Source organism: Balaenoptera physalus (assembly GCF_965194825.1).
Source record: "Balaenoptera physalus genome assembly, chromosome: 16".
NCBI classification, from domain to species: domain Eukaryota; kingdom Metazoa; phylum Chordata; class Mammalia; order Artiodactyla; family Balaenopteridae; genus Balaenoptera; species Balaenoptera physalus.
This window is the reverse complement of record NC_138898.1, coordinates 77,562,217-77,588,414: the sequence shown is the minus strand read 5'-3', so window position 1 is coordinate 77,588,414 and position 26,198 is coordinate 77,562,217. Positions and strand designations below refer to the sequence as shown.

General features: G+C 34.5%; 1 protein-coding gene across 1 annotated transcript in view; it reads left to right on the top strand.

Moving 5' to 3' along the window:
- The window catches only part of SEPTIN14 (septin 14), a 43,376-nt gene extending 17,184 nt beyond the window's left edge, over positions 1 to 26,192 (top strand). The window contains exons 4-9 of the mRNA XM_082432476.1: positions 6,539 to 6,725; positions 9,638 to 9,799; positions 15,416 to 15,512; positions 16,799 to 16,967; positions 19,613 to 19,745; positions 25,659 to 26,192. Coding sequence (XP_082288602.1) covers positions 6,539 to 6,725; positions 9,638 to 9,799; positions 15,416 to 15,512; positions 16,799 to 16,967; positions 19,613 to 19,745; positions 25,659 to 25,838 — 928 coding nt within the window. The 3' untranslated portion in view covers positions 25,839 to 26,192. The remainder of the gene's footprint in view (positions 1 to 6,538; positions 6,726 to 9,637; positions 9,800 to 15,415; positions 15,513 to 16,798; positions 16,968 to 19,612; positions 19,746 to 25,658) is intronic.
- The last annotated feature ends 6 nt before the right edge of the window (positions 26,193 to 26,198 follow it).

Genomic DNA, 26,198 nt, shown 5'->3' with positions numbered 1-26,198 from the left:
GTTTTTTAATGTTTCTGTGGAGGAATGAGAGCTTGGGACTTCCTGGTCCACCATTTTGTTCAAGATCTAGTTGACTTCTTTCAGCCCAATTTTCCTTTTCTGTATAATTCATGGAACAGTATCTACCTCACATCATTGGGGCTTCATCAGTCATTGTCTATTGTTCTAATTAAAATTTAATGTTAGCTAGTTGTTAAGAATCTGTTTATCAAGGGTGTGGTCTTCACAAGCATTATTTCTCCTCCTACATATATAATGTTCGGCCTAGCACATATTTCTGTGCCTCCCTTGTGGGTAGAGTTTTTTGTTTTGTTTTGTTTTTGTTTTTTGCCTGTGTTCCTCTCCCTAATCTTCAGTTGCTTTCTACTAGTGCCCTGAGGCTGCAGTTTTGAAGCCTTTATCCCTGAAGGTTAAGACTTATTCCTTTGGAAGATAGGTCTGTTTGAAGTTACAGCATTGACTACTATGACCTTCCCCTCGCCAGCATCTTGGGGGAAATTTCTCAGGATTTTCCCTGATCTTCTCTGTGATTCCCTAATATGGTTCCTGAAGTGTTTTATGCTCTCAGATTAGCCCACTCTTGGATTTTAACAATTAGTTAAAAATTCCTAGCTTAATGTTTTTACTGGGATATATAGTTTTCATTGACATGTGTCTCAGGTAAGCAAATGATCAGTTACTGTTTTTCCCTATACACCTCTCTTTGCCTCTAGATTTTCAGTACATTTCTTGTTCTATGACTTTATTTCTCTGATGGATTCAAGAAAAGTCATTGATTTTCACTTTGCCCAGCTTTTTTCTTCTCTTTTTTTTTAATTGAAGTATAGTTGATTTACAATATTGTGTTAGTTTCAGGTGTACAGCAAGGTGATTCAGTTATATACATATTTTTTTCAGATTCTTTTCCATTATAGGTTATTATAAGATATTGAATATAGTTACCTGTGCAAACAACAAGTAAATCCTTGTTGTTTGTTGTAAGAATGAGAGCAATCATCTTTTTAGGTTTCTACATCTCCCAAAATATGTAAAAACCAGAAATGTTCAGTAATTTTTTTTATCTCTTACATTTTCTGTGCATCATGCATTCATAAAGAGCCACCTGGAAAAGTTCTAGCTCAGGTTTCTCATGAGGTTCAGTCAGATATCAGCTAGGGCCACAGTTGTCTAAAGGCTTGACTGGAGCTACAGGATCCACTTCTATAATGACTCAAATACATGGCTAACAAGTTGGTTCTGGACGTTGGCAGGATGACTGAGCTTCTCCTCACATAAATCTTCCAAAAGCCTGCTTGAACTGCTGCAGTATCTTCATAACATGTTAGTTGTCCATCCTCCAGAATAAATTATCCTAGAGACTAGGGTGGAGAATGAAATACTTTTATAACCCAGTCTTGGTAATTATGCATGGTCACTTTTACTTGCTACTTAGCAACCCTTATTAACTCTTGGGAGTGGACCACACAGGACACAAATAGCAGACTTTGAGGATCATTGGTTATCACTTGAAGACTGGCTGCCACATGCGCTATTTAAAACAGTATTGCAATAGACATTGCTGTAAATGTATCCTAAATATATAACTGGAAGTAAAACTACTGGATCAGAAGATATTCATATCTTCAAGTTTACTAGATAATGCCGAACTTTTCTCCAATGTTTTTATAAAAATATACACTGCCAGCAGCAATGTATGCACCACACCTTTTTGTGTCACATCTTTACCTTCACCAGATATTGACAGACCTTTCAAGTTTTGCCATCTAGTAGGTTTATGATTGTATTGTATTGCAATTCCCTACATACTAATGAGATTTTTATATTTTCATTTTTTTGACATCTAATTTTGTGAACCTGATTTGTGAAATCCCTGTTCAATCTTTTGCTTACTTTTCTACTCTTTTTGTTTGTTTGTTTGTTTTTTGTCTTTGGTATTTCCTCTTTTTTTAAAAATTGAAATATAGTTGTTTTACAGTATTGTGTTAGTTTTGGGTATACAGACAGTAAATCTTGTTGCTTATCTACTGAGGTTTTTTTCCTACTGAGTTTTAAAAATTATTTTATTCCAAAATAATTTTAGACCTACAGAAATTTTAGACTTTTGTGATTCGAATTAGTAAAGAGAGCTTCTTTATAACTTTTACCCATTTTTCCATATATGTCAACATCCTGCATAACTATAGTTCAATTATCAAAAGTAAGACATGAACACTGCTACAATGTAATTTACTATACTATAGACTATTCAGTTTCACCAGTTCTTCCACTAGCAACTTTTTTTTTTCTGTTTTAGGATTCAACATAGGAACTCAGTTTTCATTTATTTGCCATGTCTCTTTAGTCTACTCCAGTTTATGGCAGTTTTTTGTTTGTTTGTTTTTTCACCTTTCATGACCTTTAACATTTTTAAGAGCACTGGCCATTTATTTTGTAGAATGCTTTACAATTTCGGTTTCCCTGATATTTTCTCATGATTAGACTGAGTCTGTACAATTTGGCAAGAATACCACAGAGTCGATTTTACTTTCTCAATGTGTCATAACAGCAGGTGCATGATGTGGGCATGTCTTATTGCTAGTGATGTTAAACTGATTAAGATTAAGATAGTATCTACCAGGGTTTCTTCACTGTAAAGTTAAGATATTTTTTTACCTTTGTAATGAATAAACATCTTGGCGACTAATACTTTGAGACTATATAAATATTCTATTTCTCCTAAAATTTTCAACTACTCTTGTAAGCATCTGGATTCTGCCTGTAACAATCATTGTTGTGGTGCTTTAATGTTGAATTTGTATTTCTCTCATTCTTTCTACACTTATTAATTGGAATTATTCTCTAAGGGAAGTTTAATGTTCTCCCCCATTTATTTACTTATTCAATTATTTTTTTATATCAGTTGGACTCGTGGATACTTATTTTATTTTATGAGTTATAATACAATACTGTAAAAAATTTTTTTTTGCTCACATTTTCCCCGTCTTGGCTGTTGGGAGCAGTGTCCCATGTGCACTTGAGAAAAATGTGTATTCTATTGCTGTTGGATGAAATGTTCTATATATGTCTCTTGGGTCCATTTGGTCTAATGTATGGTTCAAGTCCAATGTTTTCTTTTTTTTCCTTTTTTTTGGCTGTCCAGCGTGGCCTGTGGGATCTTAGTTCACTGACCAGGGATCGAACCCATGCCCCCCTGCAGTGGAAGTGGGGAGTCTTAACCACTGGACTGCCAGGGAAGTCCCAAGTCCAACGTTTTCTTGTTGATTTTCTCTCTAGATGATCTACCCATTGCTGAAAGTGGGGTACTGAAGTCCCTTACAATTATGGTATTGTTGTCTGTTTCTCCCTTCAGATCTGTTAGCATTTGATTAATATATAGGTGCTTCAATGCTGAGTGCATGTATTTTGTGGTTGTTATAACCTCTTGATGGATTCGCCAGTTTACCTTTATATAATGATTTTCTTTGTCTCTTGTTACCCTTTTTGCTTAAAATCTATTTTTTTCTGACATAAATACAGCCACCCCTGCTTTATTTTCATTTCCACTTTCATGGTATATCTTTTTCTATTTCTTTACTTTGAGCCTATGTGTGTCCTTAATGCTGAATGAGTCTCTTGTCAGCAGCAGATGGTTGGGTCTTATTTTTTTAATCCATCTAGCCATCTGTGCCTTTTGATTAGTGAGTTCAACTCATTTATATTTAGAATAATTATTGATGTGTAAGGACTTACTACTGCCGTCTTATTAATTGCGTTCTGGCTGTTTCGTAGTTCCATTATTTAGTTTTTTTCTCTGTTTCTTTCTGTCTTTGTAAATTGGTGATTTTTTGTGCTGGTATGTTCTGATTTCCCTTTCTTTATCTTTTGTGAATCTACTCTAGGTTTTTGCTTTGTGGTTGTCATTAAACTTACATAAAATCTTTTATCTTACAGATAAAACTGACAGGTGGTTTACTTTGATCGCATAAGAAGATTTCACCCTTTTGCTCCCCATTTTATATTTTGAGGTCACAAATTTACCTCTTTTTATATTGTATATTCTTTAACAAATTACAGTACTATAGTTATTTTTAATACTTTTGTCCTTAACCATTATACTTGTTAAGTTGTTAACATGCTGTCTTATCACAGATTAGATTTTTCTAAATCTGTATATTTGCCTTTACCAGTGTGTTATATACTTCTGTACATTTTCATGTTCTAATTAGTGTCTTTTTGCTTCTGCCTGAAGAATTTCTTAAAGATTTTCTTGCAAGGCAGATGTAGTATTGATGAACTTTCTCAGCTTTTTTGTTGTTGTTTGGGAAAGTCTTATTTCTCCTTCATTTCTGAAGAATAACTTTGCCAAATAGAGTATTCTTGGCGGCAATTTTTATATTTTGTTATTTTTCTCTCTCCTGGCCTGTAGGTCTCTGCTGAGAAATCTGCTGATAGCCTAATGGGGGTTTCTTTATAAGTTACACTTTTTTTTTCTCTCGCTGCTGTTAGGATTCTCTATTTGTCTTTGATTTTTGACAGTCTCATTATAATGTGTCTTGAGAAGGTCTTTATGCATTGAGATATATGGTGATCTATTAGGTTTGTAAACTTAGATGGCTAAGTGTCTCACAAAATTTGTGAAGTTCTCAGCTATTCTTTCTTTTTTTTAAGTTAATTTTTCCTGGAGTATAGTTGCTTTACAATGTTGTGTTAGTTTCTTGCTGTACAGCAAAATGAATCAGTCATACGTATACATATATCCCCTCTTTTTTAGATTTTCTTCCCATTTAGGTCACCACTCAGCTATTCTTTCTATTTATTTATTTGTTTGTTTGTTTGTTTGTTTGTTTGTTTATGGCTGTCTTTGAGTCTGGGTTGCTGTGCGTGGGCTTTCTCTAGTTGCGGTGAGCGGGGGCTACTCTTCGTTGAGGTGTGTGGACTTCTCATTGCAGTGGGTTCTCTTGTTGCAGAGCACGGGCTCTAGGCGCGCGGGCTTCAGTAGTTGTGGCATGCGGGCTCACTAGTTGTGGCTCATGGGCTCTAGAGCGCAGGCTCAGTAGTTGTGGCACATGGGCTTAGTTGCTCCGTGGCATGTGGGATCTTCCTGGACCAAGGCTCGAACCCATGTCCCCTGCATTGGCAGGCGGATTCTTAACCACTGCACTGTCAGGGAAGCCCCGGCAGGCAGGTTCTTAACCACTGCGCCACCAGGGATGTCCCTATTCTTTTTTTTTTTTTTTTTTTGATAAATTTATTTATTTATTTGTTTTTGGCTGCGTTGGGTCTTCGTTGCTGCGCGCAGGCTTTCTCTGGTTGCAGTGAGCGGGGGGCTACTTCTTCGTTGCAGTGCGCGGGCTTCTCATTGCAGTGGCTTCTCTTGTTGCGGAGCACAGGCTCTAGGTGCGCGAGCTTCTGTAGTTGTGGCACATGGGCTCAGTAGTTGTGGCTCGCGGACTCTAGAGCGCAGGCTCAGTAGTTGTGGCGCACGGGCTTAGTTGCTCCGTGGCATGTGGGATCTTCCCAGACCGGGGCTTGAACTCGTGTTCCCTGCATTGGCAGGCGGATTCTTAACCACTGTGCCAACAGGGAAGTCCCCTATTCTTTCTTTAAATAAACGTTCTGCCCTTTTCTTCCTTTCCTCTCAGTATGGAACTCCAACTATTCTAATATTTATATATTTTTTGAAGTCTCTTAGATCATATAGGCTTTCTTCATTCATTTTCATTCTTTCTGTCTTTATTTTCCTCTGCTTGAGTTATTTCAAAGTTCCTATTCTCTAGCACACTGATTCTATTCTCCATTTGGTCTCTTCTGCTGTAATGCTCTCTATTGCATTTTCTATTTCATTCATTGAATTTTTCAGCCCCAGAATTTCTGTTTGGATTTTTTTTTTTTTTAAGATTTCTATCCCTTTGTTAAGTTTCTAATTTTGCTCATACATTGTTTTTCTGATTTTGTTGAATTGTCTTTATGTGTTTTCTTGTATCTCATTGACTTTCATTAAAACAATTATTTTGAAATCTTTTTCAGATAGATTGCAAAATTCTGTGCCTGTGATTCAGTTATTAGAGGATTATTATTATCTTTTGCGGATGACATGTTTTCTTGATTCTTCACATTCCTTGGAGTTTTGCATTGCTGCTTTTGCATTTGAAGTAGCAGACAGCTCCTCAAATCTTTTACTAGTTGCATTTAGGTGGATATACTGTTTATTTGTCCCGTTATATCTGGGGGCTTTCTCTGACCTTGTATGGACAGCCCATACAAGGGCTTGTATGTCTTGAGCATTCTTGTTTCTTTGCACTTATACATATGTATACATATAAAAAACTTGTTTTCTGATTGGAACTTCATTGAACTGATAGATCATTTTTCCTTTTCTATAAACAAGAGGACTTTTTATTGCTTTGTAGCTGTTATCTTTGTAAGGACATGTTATGCACATTTTATCACTGTGGCAAACTAGTGAGTACACATATTAACTGGATATTAAATGGTAAAAATGCAGACATCAGATGATATTAATCTGTTATGCTAAATGTTTAAATAATCATTTTTTCAGCTACCAGCCGATAGTTGACTACATAGATGCTCAATTTGAGTCCTATCTTCAAGAAGAATTGAAAATTAAGCGTTCCTTTGTTGACTACCATGATTCCCGTATCCACGTGTGCCTTTACTTCATTTCACCTACAGGACATTCTCTGAAATCCCTTGATCTATTAACCATGAAGAACATTGACAGTAAGGTATGTTTGGTAAATCTATCAACCTATCAAGATTTGATACTTATTTTGAAATAATACAAATCTTGAAGGCATTTGCACACAGAGAACTTGTTATTTTGTAATATGTATATATATCATTTTTTTGTTGTTAATCTTTAAAGCATTTGTGTTCGTTTCCTAGGGATACCATTGCAAAATACCACAGACTTAGTGGTTTAAACAACAGAAATTAATTTTCTCACAATTCTGGAGGCTACAAGTTCAAGATCAAGGTGTCGCCAAGTTTCATTTTTTCTGAAACCTCATTTTAGGTGGCAGATTGCCATTTTCTCACTGCGTCCTCACATGATCTTTCCTTTGTACACACAGCTGATGTCTCTGTGTGCCCAAGTTTCCCCTTTTTATGAGGACACCAGTGGGATTGGATTAGGGCCTATCTTCATGGCCTTATTTTCACTTAATCACCTCTCTAAAGGTTCTATCTCCAAATACTTTGTGAGATACTGGGGTTTAGGGCTTTAAGATATGTGTGAGGGAGAAGGGGGAGACATATTCAGCCCATAATAGCATTTGATACATTTCAACCTTTCTTCCTTTCCAGAGAAATTTAATTAGGATGTGTATCATTTAGGAAAATGAGACACAGGTTTTTAAAAATTTAATAAAATTTAAAATTTATCATGCTAAGTGAAGTAAGTCAGACAGAGAAAGGCAAATATCATATGATATCACTTCTATGCAGAATCTAAAAAAAAATGGATACAAATGAACTTACAAAATAGAAACAGACAGACTTAGAGAACAGAATTTATGGTTACCAGAGGGGAAGGGTAGGGGGGAGGGATAGATTGGCAGTCTGGGATTGACATGTACACACTGCTATATTTAAAATAGATAACCAACAAGGACCTACTGTATAACACAGGGAACTCTGCTCAATATTCTGTAATTACCTAAATGGGAAAAGAATTTGAAAAAGAATAGATACATGTATGTGTATAACTGAATCTCTTTTCTGTACACCAGAAATGAACACAACATTGTTAATCAACTATGCTCCAATCTAAAATAAAAATTTAAAAAACTTTAAAAAAATTTTTTTAAAGTTTAGGGGTTTGTGATTAAATCATGATTCAGATCATGGTCATTTACCTGTAGTTTTGAAATAGAATTTACCCTATAGTACTATAAAATAATGCCATTAACGTTTACCTGGTACCACTGATGGTGTGAAACATGAAGATTTCATGTTCCTGGTTAGTGGTTCTGTCAGAGAAAATTCAGAATATATATAATTTTTTTTCCAACAGAGAGCAAATATACATATGAAAGAACTTGTTATGTCATGAGATTCTTTCTGCACTCAGCCCTGATAAAACATGCTGTCTTCAACTTTATTCAGTTGAAGGGAGGAAGAGTTCTAAAATTGCGTTCCCTTTATCAAAGAAGGCCTGACCTTTGCTATGTATTGTTCAAACTGGAGAGAAACGTTGTACTTAATCTAAGTCACCAAGTAGTTGAAAGAAGTTAGATTTCTAGTTAAAATTAAGAGCTGTCTCAATTTCTCGATTAGTAGTATATTCAATACTCAAGGACACACAGTTTTATTTTTAATTTTATGGGCAGCTGTAATCATCAAGCCATTTCCAGATACAGGAAGTTGCTAATTTTTGCAAAGACCATTGCATAAAGGGTTGGGCAAGGGTGTGTGTCTGTCTGTTGTCTTCTCTTACAGGTTTCTCAGCTCTCCTTGCAATAAATGACTTTTGTTCCTTAAATATGAACACCTGAGGAATTATTGACATGAAGCGTTTTCATTTCTCATGTGTTAATGATTTACTATCATTGGAGGATATCTTTCCCCAGCTTTCTCACTAATACAACCCAAGACATTTATGTTAGTGTTGAATCTACCATAGCAGTTGTCTGCTTTTTACTATGGAAGCTATTATTTAAGATTTTAAAATTAGACAAAATTTTGAACATCTACGTTATAATATTGAAGCCCTAGATTTTCACAAGGATTTTTAAAAAATGTACTTTGAAGAACCTAAAACAAAAGCAATAGACCTAAAACTGACTTTTATGCATTTCTACTAGCTCACAGAACTTAACATTGTGTAGCTATGATTTAACAGTAATGATTTATTTTAACAGTAATAAAACATGTTTTGGAATTTTTTATTGTTATTTTCTACAAAGTTTAATTATTAAGATGTAAATTCATTGAGAAGGAATGATCATATTGTAGAGCTAGGAAGAAAATTTTATGTATAAAATTTCAACTTCAAATATGCAATGTGAAATCATTTCTTTTTACAAATTACAAATGGACTTTTTTGTTAGCAAGGTGCTATACACACACATAAACACACTCAGCTTTTAAAGTATAGTGAAAAAAAGTCTACTACTTTTAGGTGGTCTTTGGAAAACACAAGCAGATCTACCTGCAAGGTCATCTAGGTAGAACAAGATTCTACCTAGAAAATGGGACAGTGATTAAGATGGATTTATGGAGAAGATGATGCAAATGAATGACAGGTAGAAGGACAAAGTTGATCTGTTCTATAATTTTGATGAAAGGTCTCTTCTGACTTTTTAATACTCAGTTTAATAAGAAATCAAATTGATAATGAAATCAAATTGATCATACTTCATTTTGCTACTTACATTTTACTAACTCCAGATGTGTTGGAAGTGTAAGAAAGTTTGAGAAGAGAAAGAAAATTGAGATTTCTAAACCTGAATTCTGATTAAAGATTAATCTTCAAAGTACTGATGATTTTGGAAAGTAATTCTGTGAAGAAGTCATGATAGCCAGTGATTATCTAGTTATGAAAATTTATCGTGAGAGATTGAGGTTTTGACTGTAAAAATAACAAATTAATAACAAATCCTCAATGGTGAGATTTTGTTTGCTTCTTTCTTAATAGGTGAACATTATACCACTGATTGCCAAAGCAGATACAATTTCTAAAAATGATTTACAGAAATTTAAGTGTAAGATAATGAGTGAATTGATTAGTAATGGCATCCAGATATACCAACTCCCAACAGATGATGAAGCTACCACGCACGTGAACACCTCAATGAATGTAAGCTTCTAACTACTGAATATCAGTTCTATTTGACAGGTGGGAATGAAAGTATAATTTATAAGTAACAATATTAGTAATATAGTGTCACTTGTATCTGACAAAGAGACTATAAATAAGATATTTTTTCCCCAAAAGCCAGTGTGGGAAAATGTTTCACTTTCTTGATTTTGAAAAACGTTTGCTGATAATCAATTCTCTTAAAAAGCGTTTTATTGAGATACAGTTCTCATACCATGTGACTCACCCGTTAGAATATACAATTTAGTGAGTTTTAGTCTATTCACAATGTGTGCAACCATCACCACAACCAAATTTAGGACATTTTTATTTCCCAAAAAGAAATCCCATACTCTTCAGCTTTTCTCCCCTACTACCTGTCAGCCCTCCTCTCCACCAACCCTAGGAAATCACTAATCAACTTCTTTCTCTTCAGATTTCTCTGTTCTGGACATATCATATGAATGGAATTATATAATATTTGGTCTTTTCATGTTTTTATTGGCTATTAATATGTCTTCCCAAGAGAAAAATTTACTCAGATCCTTTGTCTATTTTTAATTGAACTTTTGTCTTTTTATTATTGAGTTGTAAGAGTTCTTTATATATTCTGGATACAAGTTGCTTATGAGATACATGATTTGCAAATATTTCTCCCAATCTGTTGGTCTTTCCATTTTATTTTTGGTGTGCTTTGAAACACAAACTTTTTAATATTGATGAAGTCCAGTTTATTTATTTTTGTTGTTACTTGTGCTTTTGATGTCATACCTAAGAATATTTTGTCAAATCCAAGGTAATAAAGATTTACTTATAAGTTTTCTTCTAAGAGGTTTTAAAATTGTGGTAAAATACACATAACCTGAAATTTACCATCTTAAACCTTTTAAAGCTTACAGCTGAGTGGCATTATACGTTCACAATGTTGTGCTACTATCATTGCCACCATCTATATCCATAGAACTCTTTTCATCTTCAAAAACTGAAGCTCTGTAATAAACAATAATTCCCCATTACTCCTTCCCTCAGCCCTATGAATTTGACTACTCAAGGTACTTCTAGTCGATGGAAATATATAATATTTGTCCCTTTATACCTGTACAGATATTTATTTGAGTCCCTGCTTTCAATTCCCTTGGGTAATGCCAAGAAGTGGAATTGCTGGATTGTATGGTAATTCTACGTTTAATTTCTTGAGGAACCGCCATACTGTTTTCCATGGTGGCTGCACTATTTTACATTCCCACCAAAAGTGTACAAGGATTCCTATTTATCCACATTCATACCAACACTTGTTACTTTCTGGGTTTTTTTTTAAATAATAGTTTATATTAATGGATGTGAGGTGGTATCTCATTGTGGTTTTGATTTGCATTTCCCTGATGATTAGTGATGTTGAGCATCTTTTCATGTGCCTGTTGGCCACCTGCATGTCTTCTTTGAAAAAATGTCTATTGAGGTCTTCTGCCCTTTTTAAAAATTGGGTTGTTTGCTTTTTTTGATGTTGAGTTGTATGAGCTGTTTATATATTTTAGGTATTAACCCCTTATTAGATATATCATTTGCAAATATTTTTTTAATTCAGTAGGTAGTCTGTTCGTTTTGTTGATGGTTTCCTCTGATGTGCAAAAGGTTTTAAATTAAATTAGATCCCATTTGTTTATTTTTTTTTGCTTTTGTATCCTCTGACTGAGGGGAAAGATCCAAAAAAATATTGCAACCACTTATGTCAAAGAGTGTTCTATGTTCTCTTTTAGGAGTTTTATGGTGTCTGGTCTTACATTTAGGTCTTTAATCAATTTTGTGTTTATTTTTGTATATCTTATGAGAAAAGGTTCTAATTTCATTCCTTTACATGTAGCTGTGTAGTTATCATGTAGTTATCCCAGCACCACTTATTGAAGAGACTGTCTTATCCGCATTGTATATTTTTCTCTCCTTTGTCATAGATTAATTGGCCATCTGTGTGTAGTTTTATAACTGGGCTCTCTGTTTTGTTCCATTGATCTACATGTCTGTCTTTGTGCTAGTACCATACTATTTTGACACTGTAGTTTTATAGTATAGTCTGAAGTCAGGGAGTGTGATACCTCCAGTTTTGTTCTTTTTTCTCAAGATCGCTTTGGCTATTCAAGGACTTTTGTGGTACCATACAATTTTATTATTATTTATTCTGGTTCTGTGGAAAATGTCATGTGTATTTTGATAGGGGTTGCATTAAATCTACAGGTTATTTTGGGTAGTATGGACAATTTAACATTATTAATTCTTCCAACCCATGATCGTGGTATATTTTTTTCACTAATTGGTGTCATCTTCATATTCCTTCACCAACGTCTTATATTTTTCAGAGTATAGGTCTTTCACCTCCTCTTTTAAGCCAATTCTACGTGTTTTATTCATTTTGATGTGATTTAAAACAGGATTGTTTTCTTGCTTTCTGTTCTTGATAGTTCATTATTAGTGTATAGAAAAGCAACAGAAATCTGTATATTAACCTTTTTATGCAACTTTATTGAATTCATTTATTAGTTCCAGTAGTTTTTTGGTAGAGGCTTAAAAGTTTTCTGTATATAGTATCATGTCATCTGCAAATACTGACAGTTTTACTTCTTCCCTTCCAATTTGGATGCCTTTTATTTATTTTTGTTCTCTGACTGCTGTGGCTAGGACTTCCAATATTATGTTAAATAGAAGTGGTGATAGTGGGCATCCTTGTCTTGTTATTGATTTTAGAGGAAAAGCTTTCAGTTTTCAACATTAAGTATGATTTTACCTGTGGGTTTGTCATAAATGGCATCTATTATGTTGAGATATGTTCCCTCTACACCAACACCGATGAGAGCTTTTATCATGAATGAATGTTGAATTTTGTCAAATGCTTTTTCTACAGTTATTGAGATGATCATGAGATTTTATCCCTTGATTTGTTAATATGGTGTGTCACACTGATTGATTTGCAGATTTTGGGCCATCCTTGCATCCCTGGAATAAATCAGACTTGATCATGGTTTATGATTCTTCTTATATATTGTTGAATTTGGTTTCCTAATATTTTGTTGAGGATTTTTGTACCTATATACATCTAAGATGTTGGCCTGTCATTTTCTTTTTTTTTTTTTTTGCTGTGTCTTTGGTTTTAGTATCAGGGTAATGGTAGAGTCATAGAATGAATTTGGGAGTGTTCCCTCTTCTTCAGTTTTTTGGAGTAGCTTGAGAAAGATAGGTATTAGCTCTTCTTTATATGTTTAGTAGAATTCCCATATGAGGCTGTCTGGTCCTGGACTTTTGTTTGCTAGGAGTTTTCTGATTACTGATTCAATTTCACTACTAAATATTGGTCTGTTCAGATTATATATTTCTTCTTGGTTCAGTTTTGGGAGATTATATTTTTCTAGGAATTTATCCATTTTTTCTAGGTTGTCCAATTTATTGGCTTACAATTATTCATAGTATTCTCTTATGATTTTTTAATTTCTGTAATATTCATTGTAATTTCTCCTCTTTCACTTATTATTTGGGTCCTCTCTCTCTATTTTTTTAATCAGCCTGGCTAAAGGCTTGTCAATTTTGCTTACCCTTTTAAAAAACAAGCTTTCCATGACCAGGGTCACAAAGATGGTTCAACATAAGCATATCAATCAATGTGCTACACCATGTACACCATACAAAACCATATGATCATCTCAATAGATGCAGAAAAAAGCATTTGATAAAATTCAACACCCATTCATGATAAAAACCCTTACGAAAGTGGGTATAGAGGGAATGTATCTCAACATAATAAAAGCTATTTATGACAAACGCACAGCCAATATACTACTCAACAGTGAGAAACTAAAGCCTTCCTGCTAAAATCTGGAATGAGACAAGGATGCACACTCTCACCACTTCTATTCAACATAATATTGGATGTCCTAGCCACAGCAATCAGACAGGAAAAAGAAATAAAAGGTATTCAAATCAGTAGGGAAGAGGTAAAATTGTCATTATATGCAGGTGACATGATACTATATATAGAAAACCCTAAAGACTCCACACAAAAACTACTAAAACTGATAAATGAATTCAGCAAGGTAGAAGGATACAATATTAACATACAGAAATCAGTTGCCTTTCTTTTTTTTTTAACCCCAAATAGTTTATTTTATTTTGTTTTATACTTTACTGAAGTATAGTTGATCTACAATGTTGTGTTAATTTCTGCTGTACAGCAAAATGATTCAGTTATATATGTATATATATACATATATATTCTTTTTCATGTTCTTTTCCATTATGGTTTATCACAGGATATTGAATATAGTTCCCTGTGCTATACAGTAAGATCTTGTTGTTTATCCATCCTATATATACTAGTTTGTATCTGCTAATCCCAAACTCCCATTCCTTCTCTCCCCCAATCCCCACCTCCTGGCAACCACAAGTCTGTTCTATATGTCTGTGAGTCTGTTTTGGTTTCATAGATATGTACATTTGTGTCATATAACTTTCAGTTATAAAATAAATAAGTCCTGGGGATGTGGTGTACAACATAGTGACTGTAGTTAATAGTACTGTATTGTATATTTGAAAGTTGCTAAGAGAGTAGATTCAAAAAGATCTCATCACAAGAAAAAAATTGTAACTGTGTGGTGATGGATGTTAACTAAACTTACTGTGGTGGTCATTTTACGATATATACAAAGACCAAATCATTATATTGTACATCAGAAACTAATATAATATGTTAATTATATCCCAATTAAAAAATATTTTAAAAAATATCATCTGAGGGCTTCCCTGGTGGCACAGTGGTTGAGAATCTGCCTGCCAATGCAGGGGACACGGGTTCGAGCCCTGGTCTGGGAAGATCCCACATGCTGCGGAGCAACTAGGCCCGTGAGCCACAATTACTGAGCCTTCGCGTCTGGAGCCTGTGCTCCGCAACAAGAGAGGCCACGATAGTGAGAGGCCCGCGCACCACGATGAAGAGTGGCCCCCACTTGCCACAACTAGAGAAAGCCCTCGCACAGAAACGAAGACCCAACACAGCCATAAATAAATTAAAAAAAAAAAAAAGTAAACACACACGCACACACACACACACAAAATCATCTGAGAACAGATAGTTTTACTTATTCCTTTCTGACTTGCATTCCTTTTTTTTTCTTTTTTAATTTTCTTTTCCATTTTCTATATAGTATTATTTATTAATATGCTTTATGTTATATTTCAATTAACTAATTATTAGAGTTTTCTTAATTTTGTCTTTTAGCTTTTATACTGGAGTTAAAAGTGATTTGCTTATTGTGTTTCAGGGTAAAGATAATGTGAGAAAAATTATATGTCTACCAAAAACTGTTTTCTTTGTATTCCCCACAGTAGAATGCCTTGCTTTAGGCTGTACTCAGTAGGCAGTTTTCAATTGTGTGCATGATCTTGCACAAATGCTTACAGAAATTAATTTGCACATATTTAACGTGAAGTCATAAAATCTGAGGCAGGATAAATCACTTGTTTGGATAAACTTATGATGATATTATTGTCTCTGTTGTTTCCATAACAGAAATAAGACTAACAGAGTAAGTCATATTGGTATAAAGAAACATGATTAAAATTGTACTTACTTTCTAGGGACTCTTACCTTTTGCTGTAGTAGGAAGTATGGATGAAGTGAAAGTTGGAAAAAGAATGGTCAGAGGCCGTCAGTACCCTTGGGGAGTTTTACAAGGTAAATGTAACAAAGATGCACAGACTTGCTCTGGAATGATTATGCTTAAATATATATATAATTATAAAAATTATATAAAATATAACTGTATAAATATATAAAACAAAATATTTTAACTTGAGTCAATATTGGTAACTCTCGCTAAACAGCAAATTAATAGTTACTGATAAGGAGCACAGATTCTGTTTCATTTAAGATAATGCTTATTTTGATTGTAATCTATTCTCACGGGAGTTTTCTGGATGGTGCTTTAGGCAAAACCTCAGAAACTGGGCAGAACCTCCTCATTTCCCCCTATCTGCCATATGCAGATTATCTCTCTATGCATAAACCATCACATTCAGAATATTGGAAAGTTCTTTGAACAAAAGAACTCTGAACAACACAGAAGCATAAATATTGGTACTTGAAACATGTTATATAAGTTAATTGCTACCTAATTTATAAAGCATTTTAAAGTGGTCACTATAAAAAGGGACGGAAAACCATTTTAAAAATAAATTAGTACAATTCATTTTTGGATAAATTATACCTAGACATTTATATTAGTTATCTAGCATCATGATGAGTTAGAATAGTGTAATAGCAGTCATTTATTGTCTGATTCGTATACTTGTGATACTAATTATTGGGGACTAGTTTCCAAATGTTATTTTCAGTTAATATATTACAAATTTTTAAATTTATGAAATGTACGTAAAAACAACATATTTTAATGAATATTACATTTGGTTACAATATCATACACAATGCACAAAGTATTGTGTTCAGTCTTTTAGATATGGCAAACACAGTAGAGAGCCATGTGAATTTACTGAGTGATTTTGAAAATTGACTAATTCATTTTCATAAATATGGTGTGTAAATATAGTTTAATAACTAAATCATGCATAATTGTTAAGACCTTTATGTTAGCAGGATTTACTTTAATAAAATTATTTACTTTAGTGAAATTATGTTATATTCTTTTTTAGTGCTCTGTAAAATACCTTGAGAATATTCATTTGAAAAATACTAACATAATTATTAATGAAAGTTTATGCCATCTACTAATATTACATGTTATTTCAGTGTTTCCTATTTATTCTTTGGCTAATAAATTTCAAGCAAATTTCCTGGTCTATAAATAAGCTCTACCTATAATTGGTATGTACCATATAACCATAGTTACATGGTTAAAAGAATTATAGTTATTAATCAGAACGATCTCTTAGCTCATTCAAGAATACTTAGAAAGTGATAGGGATTGATAATAAGCATTGTGACTTTATTATTTTTCTGCCTAGTGGAAAATGAAGACCACTGTGACTTTGTTAAGCTCCGGGATGTGCTTCTTTATACAAACATGGAAGACTTGAAAGAACAAACCCACACTTGGCACTATGAACGTTATAGGTGCAGCAAACTTCAGAAAATGGGATTTACTGATGTGGGTCCAGACAACCAGCCAGTTAGGTGAGTGGAGATCTTGCTCAAACAAGATGATGGGTGACTTAGAAATCCCCTACAACGATGAGATATGATTATTTCGGAATGAGAATAGCTGTACTTCTCACATCCTAAATTTTGTGGTTTTTCATCATCTTCAGACTTAGATGGAGAGTTAGTAGGAGCAACATAATGCAAGGGCTCATTTATATGCATCCGATATGTGTATGTGCTGAAATGTGTATCCAAAAGAGAAAGTATATTTTGTATGGAACAGAAGCTCAGGAAAGAGATTTGCAAATATTAGTAAAAATTGGTATAAGATGGCAAAGGATATTGAAAAGGATGGCAAAGGATATTGAGGATTGGATGGAGGAAAGAGGAAAAGCAGCAGTGTAATGTCATGGCGTTGTCGAATCCAAGTTCATGTGCACGACACACAGTGAGGCCAAACAAACCGAAACATTGGAGTTTGGAGCAGAGAAAGGTTTATCGCAAGGACCTTGCAAGGAGAATGGGTGGCTCGTGCTCAAAAGACCTGAACTCTCTGATGGGTTTCAGGGAAGAAGTTTTTATAGGCAAAATTTGTGGGGGAGGGCTATAGGGTGTGTAACCCTCCTCTGATTGGTTGATGGTGAGGTAACAGGGTGATGTTCAGTCATCAGCCTTCTGGTTCCTACCAGTCTGGGTCTACATGCTTGTGCTCAGCCTGAAATTATCATCCTCCACCTGGGTAGGCACGTTAGTTCCTGTAGAAGAACTCAAGAGATCTGTATCAGATTGTCATACACACACTCCCGCCCCTGCCCCAGGAGGAACCAGGTCCAGGACCCCATGCTGCACTACTGTTTCTTTCTGCATTCCCTCACTCTCCTCCCAGTAACTGTTTGAATCTGCCCTTTGGAACTCAGGGAAGGTCTAGGAGGTGGAAAGCCTTTTTCCCACAAACAAGAAAGGGGGTACACGGAAAGGCTTTTATGTCTGGGAGGGTCCCACAACATCCCGCTCGGTTTCAATCTCCCCTTTTCTTTGATATTCCTCAATCTTGAGGGGAACAGGTGTTGGACAAGATAGGGAATAACATTTTGGATGGAGAGCTCAATCATAAACTTGGCAGAGGAACTAGGTTTTAGGGGGACTCAGTTTCAATGGAAGTCAAGTGAAAATAGTTTGAGAGCAGGTGTACTTAGCTATATTGAGGAGGAATAGGATTTGTGCTGCAGAAGGGTCACAGTGTAGAACAATCCAGTTATATTAGTTACAGTACTTTGAAGGCAACCAGAATTGAACTGGCTATCTTAAATGCATCATATTTTGAAAGACGCCTGGCCTTATTTTAATTGCTTTGAGAACCTCATAAATTAGATGTTTCCCCAAATTTTGTTGTCAAAAGATGTGAAGAAGTGTGATATAATAAAAAGTGGTAGGAGAAACAAAACATATTTTAAGTGTTTCAAAATTTGAGTACTTACTATATATACACTCTCTATACTTATATTCAATATGGCACCTCACTTTTTTACATCTCGTGATATAGAAATTTTCATTTCTATACATGAGAGAATATTGGTAAATGTCCTTATATGTGACATAACAATATATATATGTATTTTATTGAAGTATAGTTGATTTACAATGTTGTGTTAATTTCTGCCGTATAGCAAAGTGATTCAGATATATATATATATATAGATATATTCTTTTTCATATTCTTTTCCATTATGGTTTATCACAGGATTTTGAATATAGTTCCCTGTGCTATACAAGAGGACCTTGTTGTCCATCCATTCTATATATAATAGTTTGCATCTGCTAATCCCAAACTCCCAGTCCATCCCTCCCCTCCCCCCTCCCCCTTGGCAACCACAAGTCTGTTCTCTATGTCTGAGAGTCTGTTTCTATTTCATAGATAAGTTCATTTGTGTCATATTTTAGATTCCACATATAAGTGATACCATATGGTATTTGTCTTTCTCTTTTTGACTTACTTCAATTAGTATGATAATTTCTAGGTCTATCCATGTTGCTGCAAATGGCATTATTTCATTCTTTTTTATGGCTGAGTAGTATCCCATTGTATATATGTACTACCTCTTCTTTATCCATTCATCTGTTGATGAACATTTAGGTTGTTTCCATGTCTTGGCTCTTGTGAAGAGTGCTGCTATAAACACAGGGGTGCATGTATCTTTTTGAATTATAGTTTTGTCTGGATATATGCTCAGAAGTGGGATTGCTGGATCATATAGCAACACTATTTCAGTTTTTTGAGGAATGTCCATACTGTTTTCCATAGTGACTGTACCAACTTACTTTCCCACCAACAGTGTAGGAGGGTTCCCTTTTCCCCATACCCTCCCCAGGCTTTGTTATTTGTAGATTTTTTTAATGATAGCCATTCTGACCAGTGTGAGGTGGTACCTCATTGCAGTTTTGATTTGCATTTCTCTAATAATTAGGGATGCTGAACATCTTTTCATGTGCCTGTTGGCCATCTGTATATCTTCTTTGGAGAAATGACTATTTAGGTCTTCTGCCTGTTTTTCGATTGGGTTGTTTGGTTTTTTTGTTGTTGAGTTGTATGAGCTACTTATATTAATAAACAATATATATTTTTACATGTTTATTTATATTAACATTTTAATATAAAAGTAACACAAATTTCTTTTCAGTTTTCAAGAGATCTATGAAGCCAAAAGGCAGGAGTTCTTGGATCAATGTCAGAGGGAAGAAGAAGAGTTGAAACAGAGGTTTATGCAGAGAGTAAAGCAGAAAGAAACAGCATTTAAAGAAGCTGAAAAAGAGGCAAGTCCTGCTAGTTTGATATAATTTGTATTCAAGTTTAGGTGTTTTATTAAGTTGGAGGTTTTCATCTCAAGGGTTTAGATGATTTTGTTGGAGGATACTTGCTATTCTTCAAAAAGTAACTATTTACCATATAGGTTTTGGATACGGCCTTTAAAAATTTGCCATCTGTAATCTTATTTTTTTCTAGAGCATTTGGAGAATTTACTTTTTAAATTTTTTAAACTGAAGTATAATTTGACTTACAATATTATATCAGTTTCGGGTATACAACAGTGATTGAATATTTTTATACATTACAAAATGATCACCGTGATGTCCCTGTTATCATCTGTCACCATACAAGGTTTTACAATATTATTCACTATATTCCTTATGCTGTACATTACATGCCCATGACATTATTATTATTATTATTATTTTATAGGCAGAGGATAGAGTCCCAGAGGGGGATTTTCAAAGAGTGAGAGCATTTTAAACATTTTTTTTTCCAATTATTAATTTATTTATTTATGGCTGTGTTGGGTCTTCGTTTCTGTGCTAGGGCCTTCTCTAGCCGCGGCAAGCGGGGGTCCACTCTTCATCCCGGTGCGCGGGCCTCTCACTATCGCGGCCTCTCTTGTTGTGGAGCACAGGCTCCAGACGCGCAGGCTCAGTAATTGTGGCTCACGGGCCCAGTTGCTCCGCGGCATGTGGGATCTTCCCAGACCAGGGCTCAAACCCGTGTCCCCTGCACTGGCAGGCAGACTCTCAACCACTGCGCCACCAGGGAAGCCCCCATGACATTATTTTATAACTGGAAGTTTGTATCCCTTAATCTCCTTCACCTATTTCACTCATCCTCTAATGCCACTCTTCTCTGGCAACCACCTGTTTGTTCTCTGTATCTATGAGTCTGTTTCTGTTTTATTATGTTTGTTCATTTGAATTGTTTTTTAGATTCCGTGTATAAGTGAAATCATATGGCATTTATCTTTCTCTATCTGACTTATTTCACTTAGCATAATACCCTCCAGGTCCATCCATGTTGTCACAAAAGGCAAAATTTCATTCTTTTTATGGCTAATGTTCCATTGTATATATATACCACATCTTATTTATCCATTCCTCTATTGATGGACACTTATGTTGCTTCCATATCTTGGCTATTGTAAATAATGCTGCAATGAACATAGAGGTGCATGTATTTTTTCAACTTAGTGTTTTTGTTTTCTTCAGAAAAATACCCAGAAGTGGAATTACTGGATCGTACAGTTGTCCTATTTTTAATTTTTTGAGGAAGCTCCATCCTATTTTCCATAGTGACCGTATCAATTTACATTCCCACTAATTCTGCACAAGTGTTGCCTTTTCTCCACATCCTTGCCAAAGTGTTATCTTTTTGATAATAGCCATTTTGAAGGGTGTGAAGAGATAATCTAATTGTGAACTTGATTTGCATTTCCCTGAGGATCAGTGATGTTGAGCATTTTCTCATGTACCTGTTGGTCATCTCCATATCTTCTTTGGAAAAATGTCTGTGTAGTTCCTCTGCTCTTTTTGTAATTGGATTGTTTGGGTTTTTTTTATGTTGAGTTGTATGCATTCTTTATATATTTTGATTATTAACCCCTTATTAGATATATTGTTTAAAAATGTCTTCTCCCGTTCAATAGGCTGCCTTTTCATTTTGTTAATAACTTCCTTCACTGTGCAAAAGCTTTTCAGTTTGATGCAGTCCCATTTGTTTATTTTTGCATTTGTTTCCTTTCCCTGAGGAGACATATCCAAAAAAAATTGATAAGACCGATGTCAAAGAGCTTACTGCCTATGTTTTTTCTAGAGTTTTGTGGTTTCAAATCTTACAGTTATATCTTTAATCCAATTTGAGTTTATTTTTGTATATGGCATCAGAAAGTAGTCCAGTTTGATTCCTTTGCATGTAGCTGTCCAGTTTTCCCAACATCATTTATTGAACAGGCTGTCTTTCCCTCATGTACATTCTTGCCTCCTTTGTTGTAGATTAGTTGACTGTATTGTGTGGGTTTATTTCTGGTCTCTCTTTTCTGTTCCACTGGTCTGTGTGTCTGTTTTGGTGCCAGTACCATATGTTTTGATTGCTGTAGCTATGTAGTATATAGTTTGAAATCAGGGATGGAGAGACCTCCAGCTTTGTTCTTCTTTCTCAAGATTGTTTTGGCTATTCGTAGTCTTTCGTGTTTCCATACAAACTTTAGAATTATTTGTTCTAGTTCAGAGAAAAATGCCATTGGTACTTTGATAGGGATAACATTGAATCTGTAGATTGCCTTTTGTATTGTAGTTATTATACCAATAATTTTTTCAATCCACGATGACAGTATATCTTTCCATTTATTTGTGTCATTTCAATTTCTTTCATCGTTGTCTTATTGTTTTCCAAGTACAAGTCTTTTACGTCCTTGGTTAGATTTATTTCTAGGTATTTTATTGTTTTTTTGCAATTGTAATGGGTTTGTTTTCTTAATTTCTCTTTCTGAGAGTTCATTGTTAGTGTATAGAAATGCAGCAGATTTCTGTATATTAATTTTGTATTCTGCAACTTTACTGAATTCGTTTACTAGTTCTAACAGTTTTTTGGTGACATCGTTAGGATTTTCTATATATAGTGTCATGTTCTCTGCAAACAGTGACAGTTTTACCTCTTCCTTTCTAATTTGGATGCCTTTTATTTCTTTTTCTTGGCTGATTGTTCTGGCTAGGACTTCCAATATTATGTTGAATAGATGTGGTGAGAGTGGACATCCTTGTTTTGTTCTTGATCTTGAAATACTTTCAGCTCTTCACAACTGAGTACCATGTTGGTTGTAGGTTTGTCATATATGGCCTTTATTATGTTGAGGTTATTATGTTTCATCTATACCCACTTTGTTGAGAGTTTTTATCATAAATTGATGTGGAATTTTGTCAAAAGCTTTTCCTGCATCTATTGATATGATCATATGATTTTATTCTTCAATTTTGTTAATATAGTATATATCACATTGCTTGATTTGTGAATATTGAATCATCCTTGCATCCCTGGGATAAATCCTGCTTGATCATGGTATATGATCCTTTTGATGTATTGTTGAATTTGATTTGCCAGTATGTTGTTGAGGATTTTTGCATCTATGTTCATCAGTGATACTGGCCTGTAATTTTTTGTGTGTGTGGTTTCTTTGTCTGGTTTTGGTATCAGTGTAATGCTAGCCTTGTAGAATGAGTTCAGAAGTATTCCCTCCTCTTCAGCTTTTTGGAATAGTTTGAGAAGGATAGGCATTATCTCTTCTTTAAATGTTTAGTAGAATTCACCTGTCAAATTATCTGGTCCTGGACTTTTGTTTGTTGGGAGTTTTAAAATTACTGATTCAATTTTACTACTGGTAATTTGTTCATATTTTGAATTTCTTCCTGATTCAGTCTTGGGAAATTGTACATTTCTAGAAATTTATTCATTTCCTCTAGGTTGCCCATTTTATTGGCATATAATTTTTCATATTAATCTCTTATGATCCTTTGTATTTCTGTGGTATCATTTGTAACTTCTCTTTTTTCATTTCTGATTTTACTTGGGCCCTCCCTTTTTATTTCTTATGAGTCTAGCTAAAGGTTTATCAATTTTGTTTATCTTTTGAAAGAACCAGCTCTTAGTTTCATTGATCTTTTCTATTTTTTAAGCCTCTATTTCATTTATTTCTGCTTCAACCTTTATGATTTATTTCCTTCTGCTAACTTTGGGTTTTATGAGTTCTTCTTTTCTAATTTGTTTATGTGTAATGTTAAGTTGTTTATACTAGATATTTTTCTTGTTTCCTGAGGTAGGCTTGTATTGCTATAAACTTCCCTCACAGCACTGCTTTTGCTGTATCCCATAGATTTTGGAAAAATGTGTTTCTGTTTTCATTTATCTCCAGGTATTTAAAAATTTCCTCTTTGTTTCTTCCATGACCCATTTGTTGTTTAGCAGCATATTGTTTGGCCTCCACATGTTTGTGTTTTTTGCAGTATTTTTCTTATAGTTGATTTCTAGCTCATAGTGCTGTGGTTAGAAAAGAGACTTGATATGATTTCACTCTTCTAAATTTATTGAGAGTTCTTTTGTGGTCTAGCATGTGTCTATACTAGAGAAAGTTTCATGTGTACTTGAAAAGAATGTATATTTCTGCTGCTCTTGGACAGAGTATTCTATATATGTGTGTGTGAGTGTGTGTGTGTGTGTCTGTCATTTGAGACCAATGTTTCCGTATTGGTTTTCTGTGTGGATAATCTGTCCATTGATGTGAGTGCATTGTTAAAGTTCCCTAATATGATTATGCTACTGTCAATTTCTTCCTTTAAGTTTGTTAATAGTTGCTTTATGTATTTGGGTGCTCCTATGTTGGGTGCATCTATATTTACAATTGTTATATCTTCTTGATGAACTGGTCCCTTTATCATTATGTAATGTCCTTCTTTGTCTTTTGTTACAGTCTTTGCTTTAAAGCCTATTTTGGCTGATATAAGTATTGCTACACCAGCTGTCTTTTCATGTCCATTTGCATAGAACACTTCTTCTGTCCCCTCATTTAGATTTATGATCCATTTGAGTTTAATTTTTGTGAAGGTTTGTGTCCAGATTCTTTGGGGATTTTTTTTTCATGTGAATGTTCAGTTGTTTCAGCACAAGTTGTTGAAGAGACTATCTTTCCTCCTTGTACTACCTATGCTCCTTTGCCAAAGATCAATTTACTAAATATATTTGCATCTATTTCTAGGCTCTCTATTTTGTTGCATTGATCTATTTTTCTATTTTTTTCACCAGTATCACACTATCGTGATTACTGTAGTTTTAGTCAGATTACTATAGTCAGTGAAGTCAGGTAGCATCAGTTCTTCAAGTTTATTCTTCTCCTTCAATATTGTGTTGGTTATTCCGGGTCTTTTGTTTTGCCATAAAACCTTTAGAATCAGTTTGTCAATATCTATAAAATAACTTGCTGGGATTTTGATTAGGATTGCAATGACTCTGTAGATCAAGTTGGGAAGAACTGACAACTTGACAATATTGAGTCTTCCTATCCACAAACATGAAATAGTTATTTATTTTGTTCTTCTCTAATGTTTTTCATCAGGGTTTTGTTGTTTTCTTCATATGGATCTTGTATGTATTTTGTTAGATTTATACCTAAGTATTTCATTGGGGGGGTTAATGCAATTGTTATTGCGTTTTTTACTTCAAATTCCACTTGTTCACTGCTGGTATATAGGAAAGCAATTAACCTTTATATAATAACCTTATATCTTGCAACCTTGCTATAATCGCTAATTAGTTCCAGGAGTTTTTTGGTCAGTTCTTTTGGATTTGCTACATAGATGATTATGTTATCTGTAAACAATGACAGTTTTATGTCTTTCTTCCCAATTTGTATACATTTTATTTTTCTTCTCTTACTTTATTGCATTAGCAAGTACTTCCAGTACAATGTTGAAAGGGAGTAGTGAGGGGGGACATCCTTACCTTGAACCTGACTTGCAGGAAAAGTCCGAGTTTCTCACCAGAGTAGTTAATATTTGAAATGTTTATGTATTAAGATAAAGTTTAGCTTTCTCTGATTTCTACCTTCAACCTCCCATCTTTAAGTAAAAAGTTTTCTCAATGATTTTGCCATCATTTATAAATACCACACTCCCACATCCCCAGCCTTTGCAATCATTCTTCTTGCCATTTTATGTAGATGCTCATTTGCTTCTCAGGTCTGAAAATGTAATTACGAGCAATATGACTCCAGCAGAGATAATTTTTGAGACTGTTATTAAGATCAAGTGTTACTCTGATGATTAGGGTATGTTTGATAACCAGAAAAAAAGAAACATGTTCTTGGGGATGTGCCACCATAGCGTGCTTTGAGTCACAACTGCAGATTTGTTTCACAGCTACAGGACAAGTTTGAGCATCTTAAGAGGGTCCAACAAGAGGAGACAATGAAACTTGAGGAGGAGAGAAGACAATTGGAAGAAGAAATAATAGATTTTTATAAAATGAAGGCTGCCTCTGGAACATTGCAGACTCAAGGGTGTACCAATATAAGGAAGGACAAAGATCGTAAGAAATAATCCTCTCTTACCATTCTGTGTGTCATAGAGCCCTATCACTCTCAATCCCATCTTCCTGTGAGATTTTTCTCATAGCACTAATTCTGATTGAAATTATACTAAGTTTTAAAATCTGTTTGCTTATTGTATATTTTCTCCAACTAGAATGTGAACTCCTTGGGAGTAGGTACCTTGACCATCTTGTTAAATGCTCTGTCCTCAGTGTTTAGAACAAGAATAGCACAGAATTAGCACTCAATACATATTTGCTAAAATGAAAGAAAATCAAAGAATTATATAGCACAGTGTAAAAAGTGATTAGCTGTTGAAATTCTTTTACCATAGCCCTACCTGTGGCTCCAGGGACCAAGTATACATCTA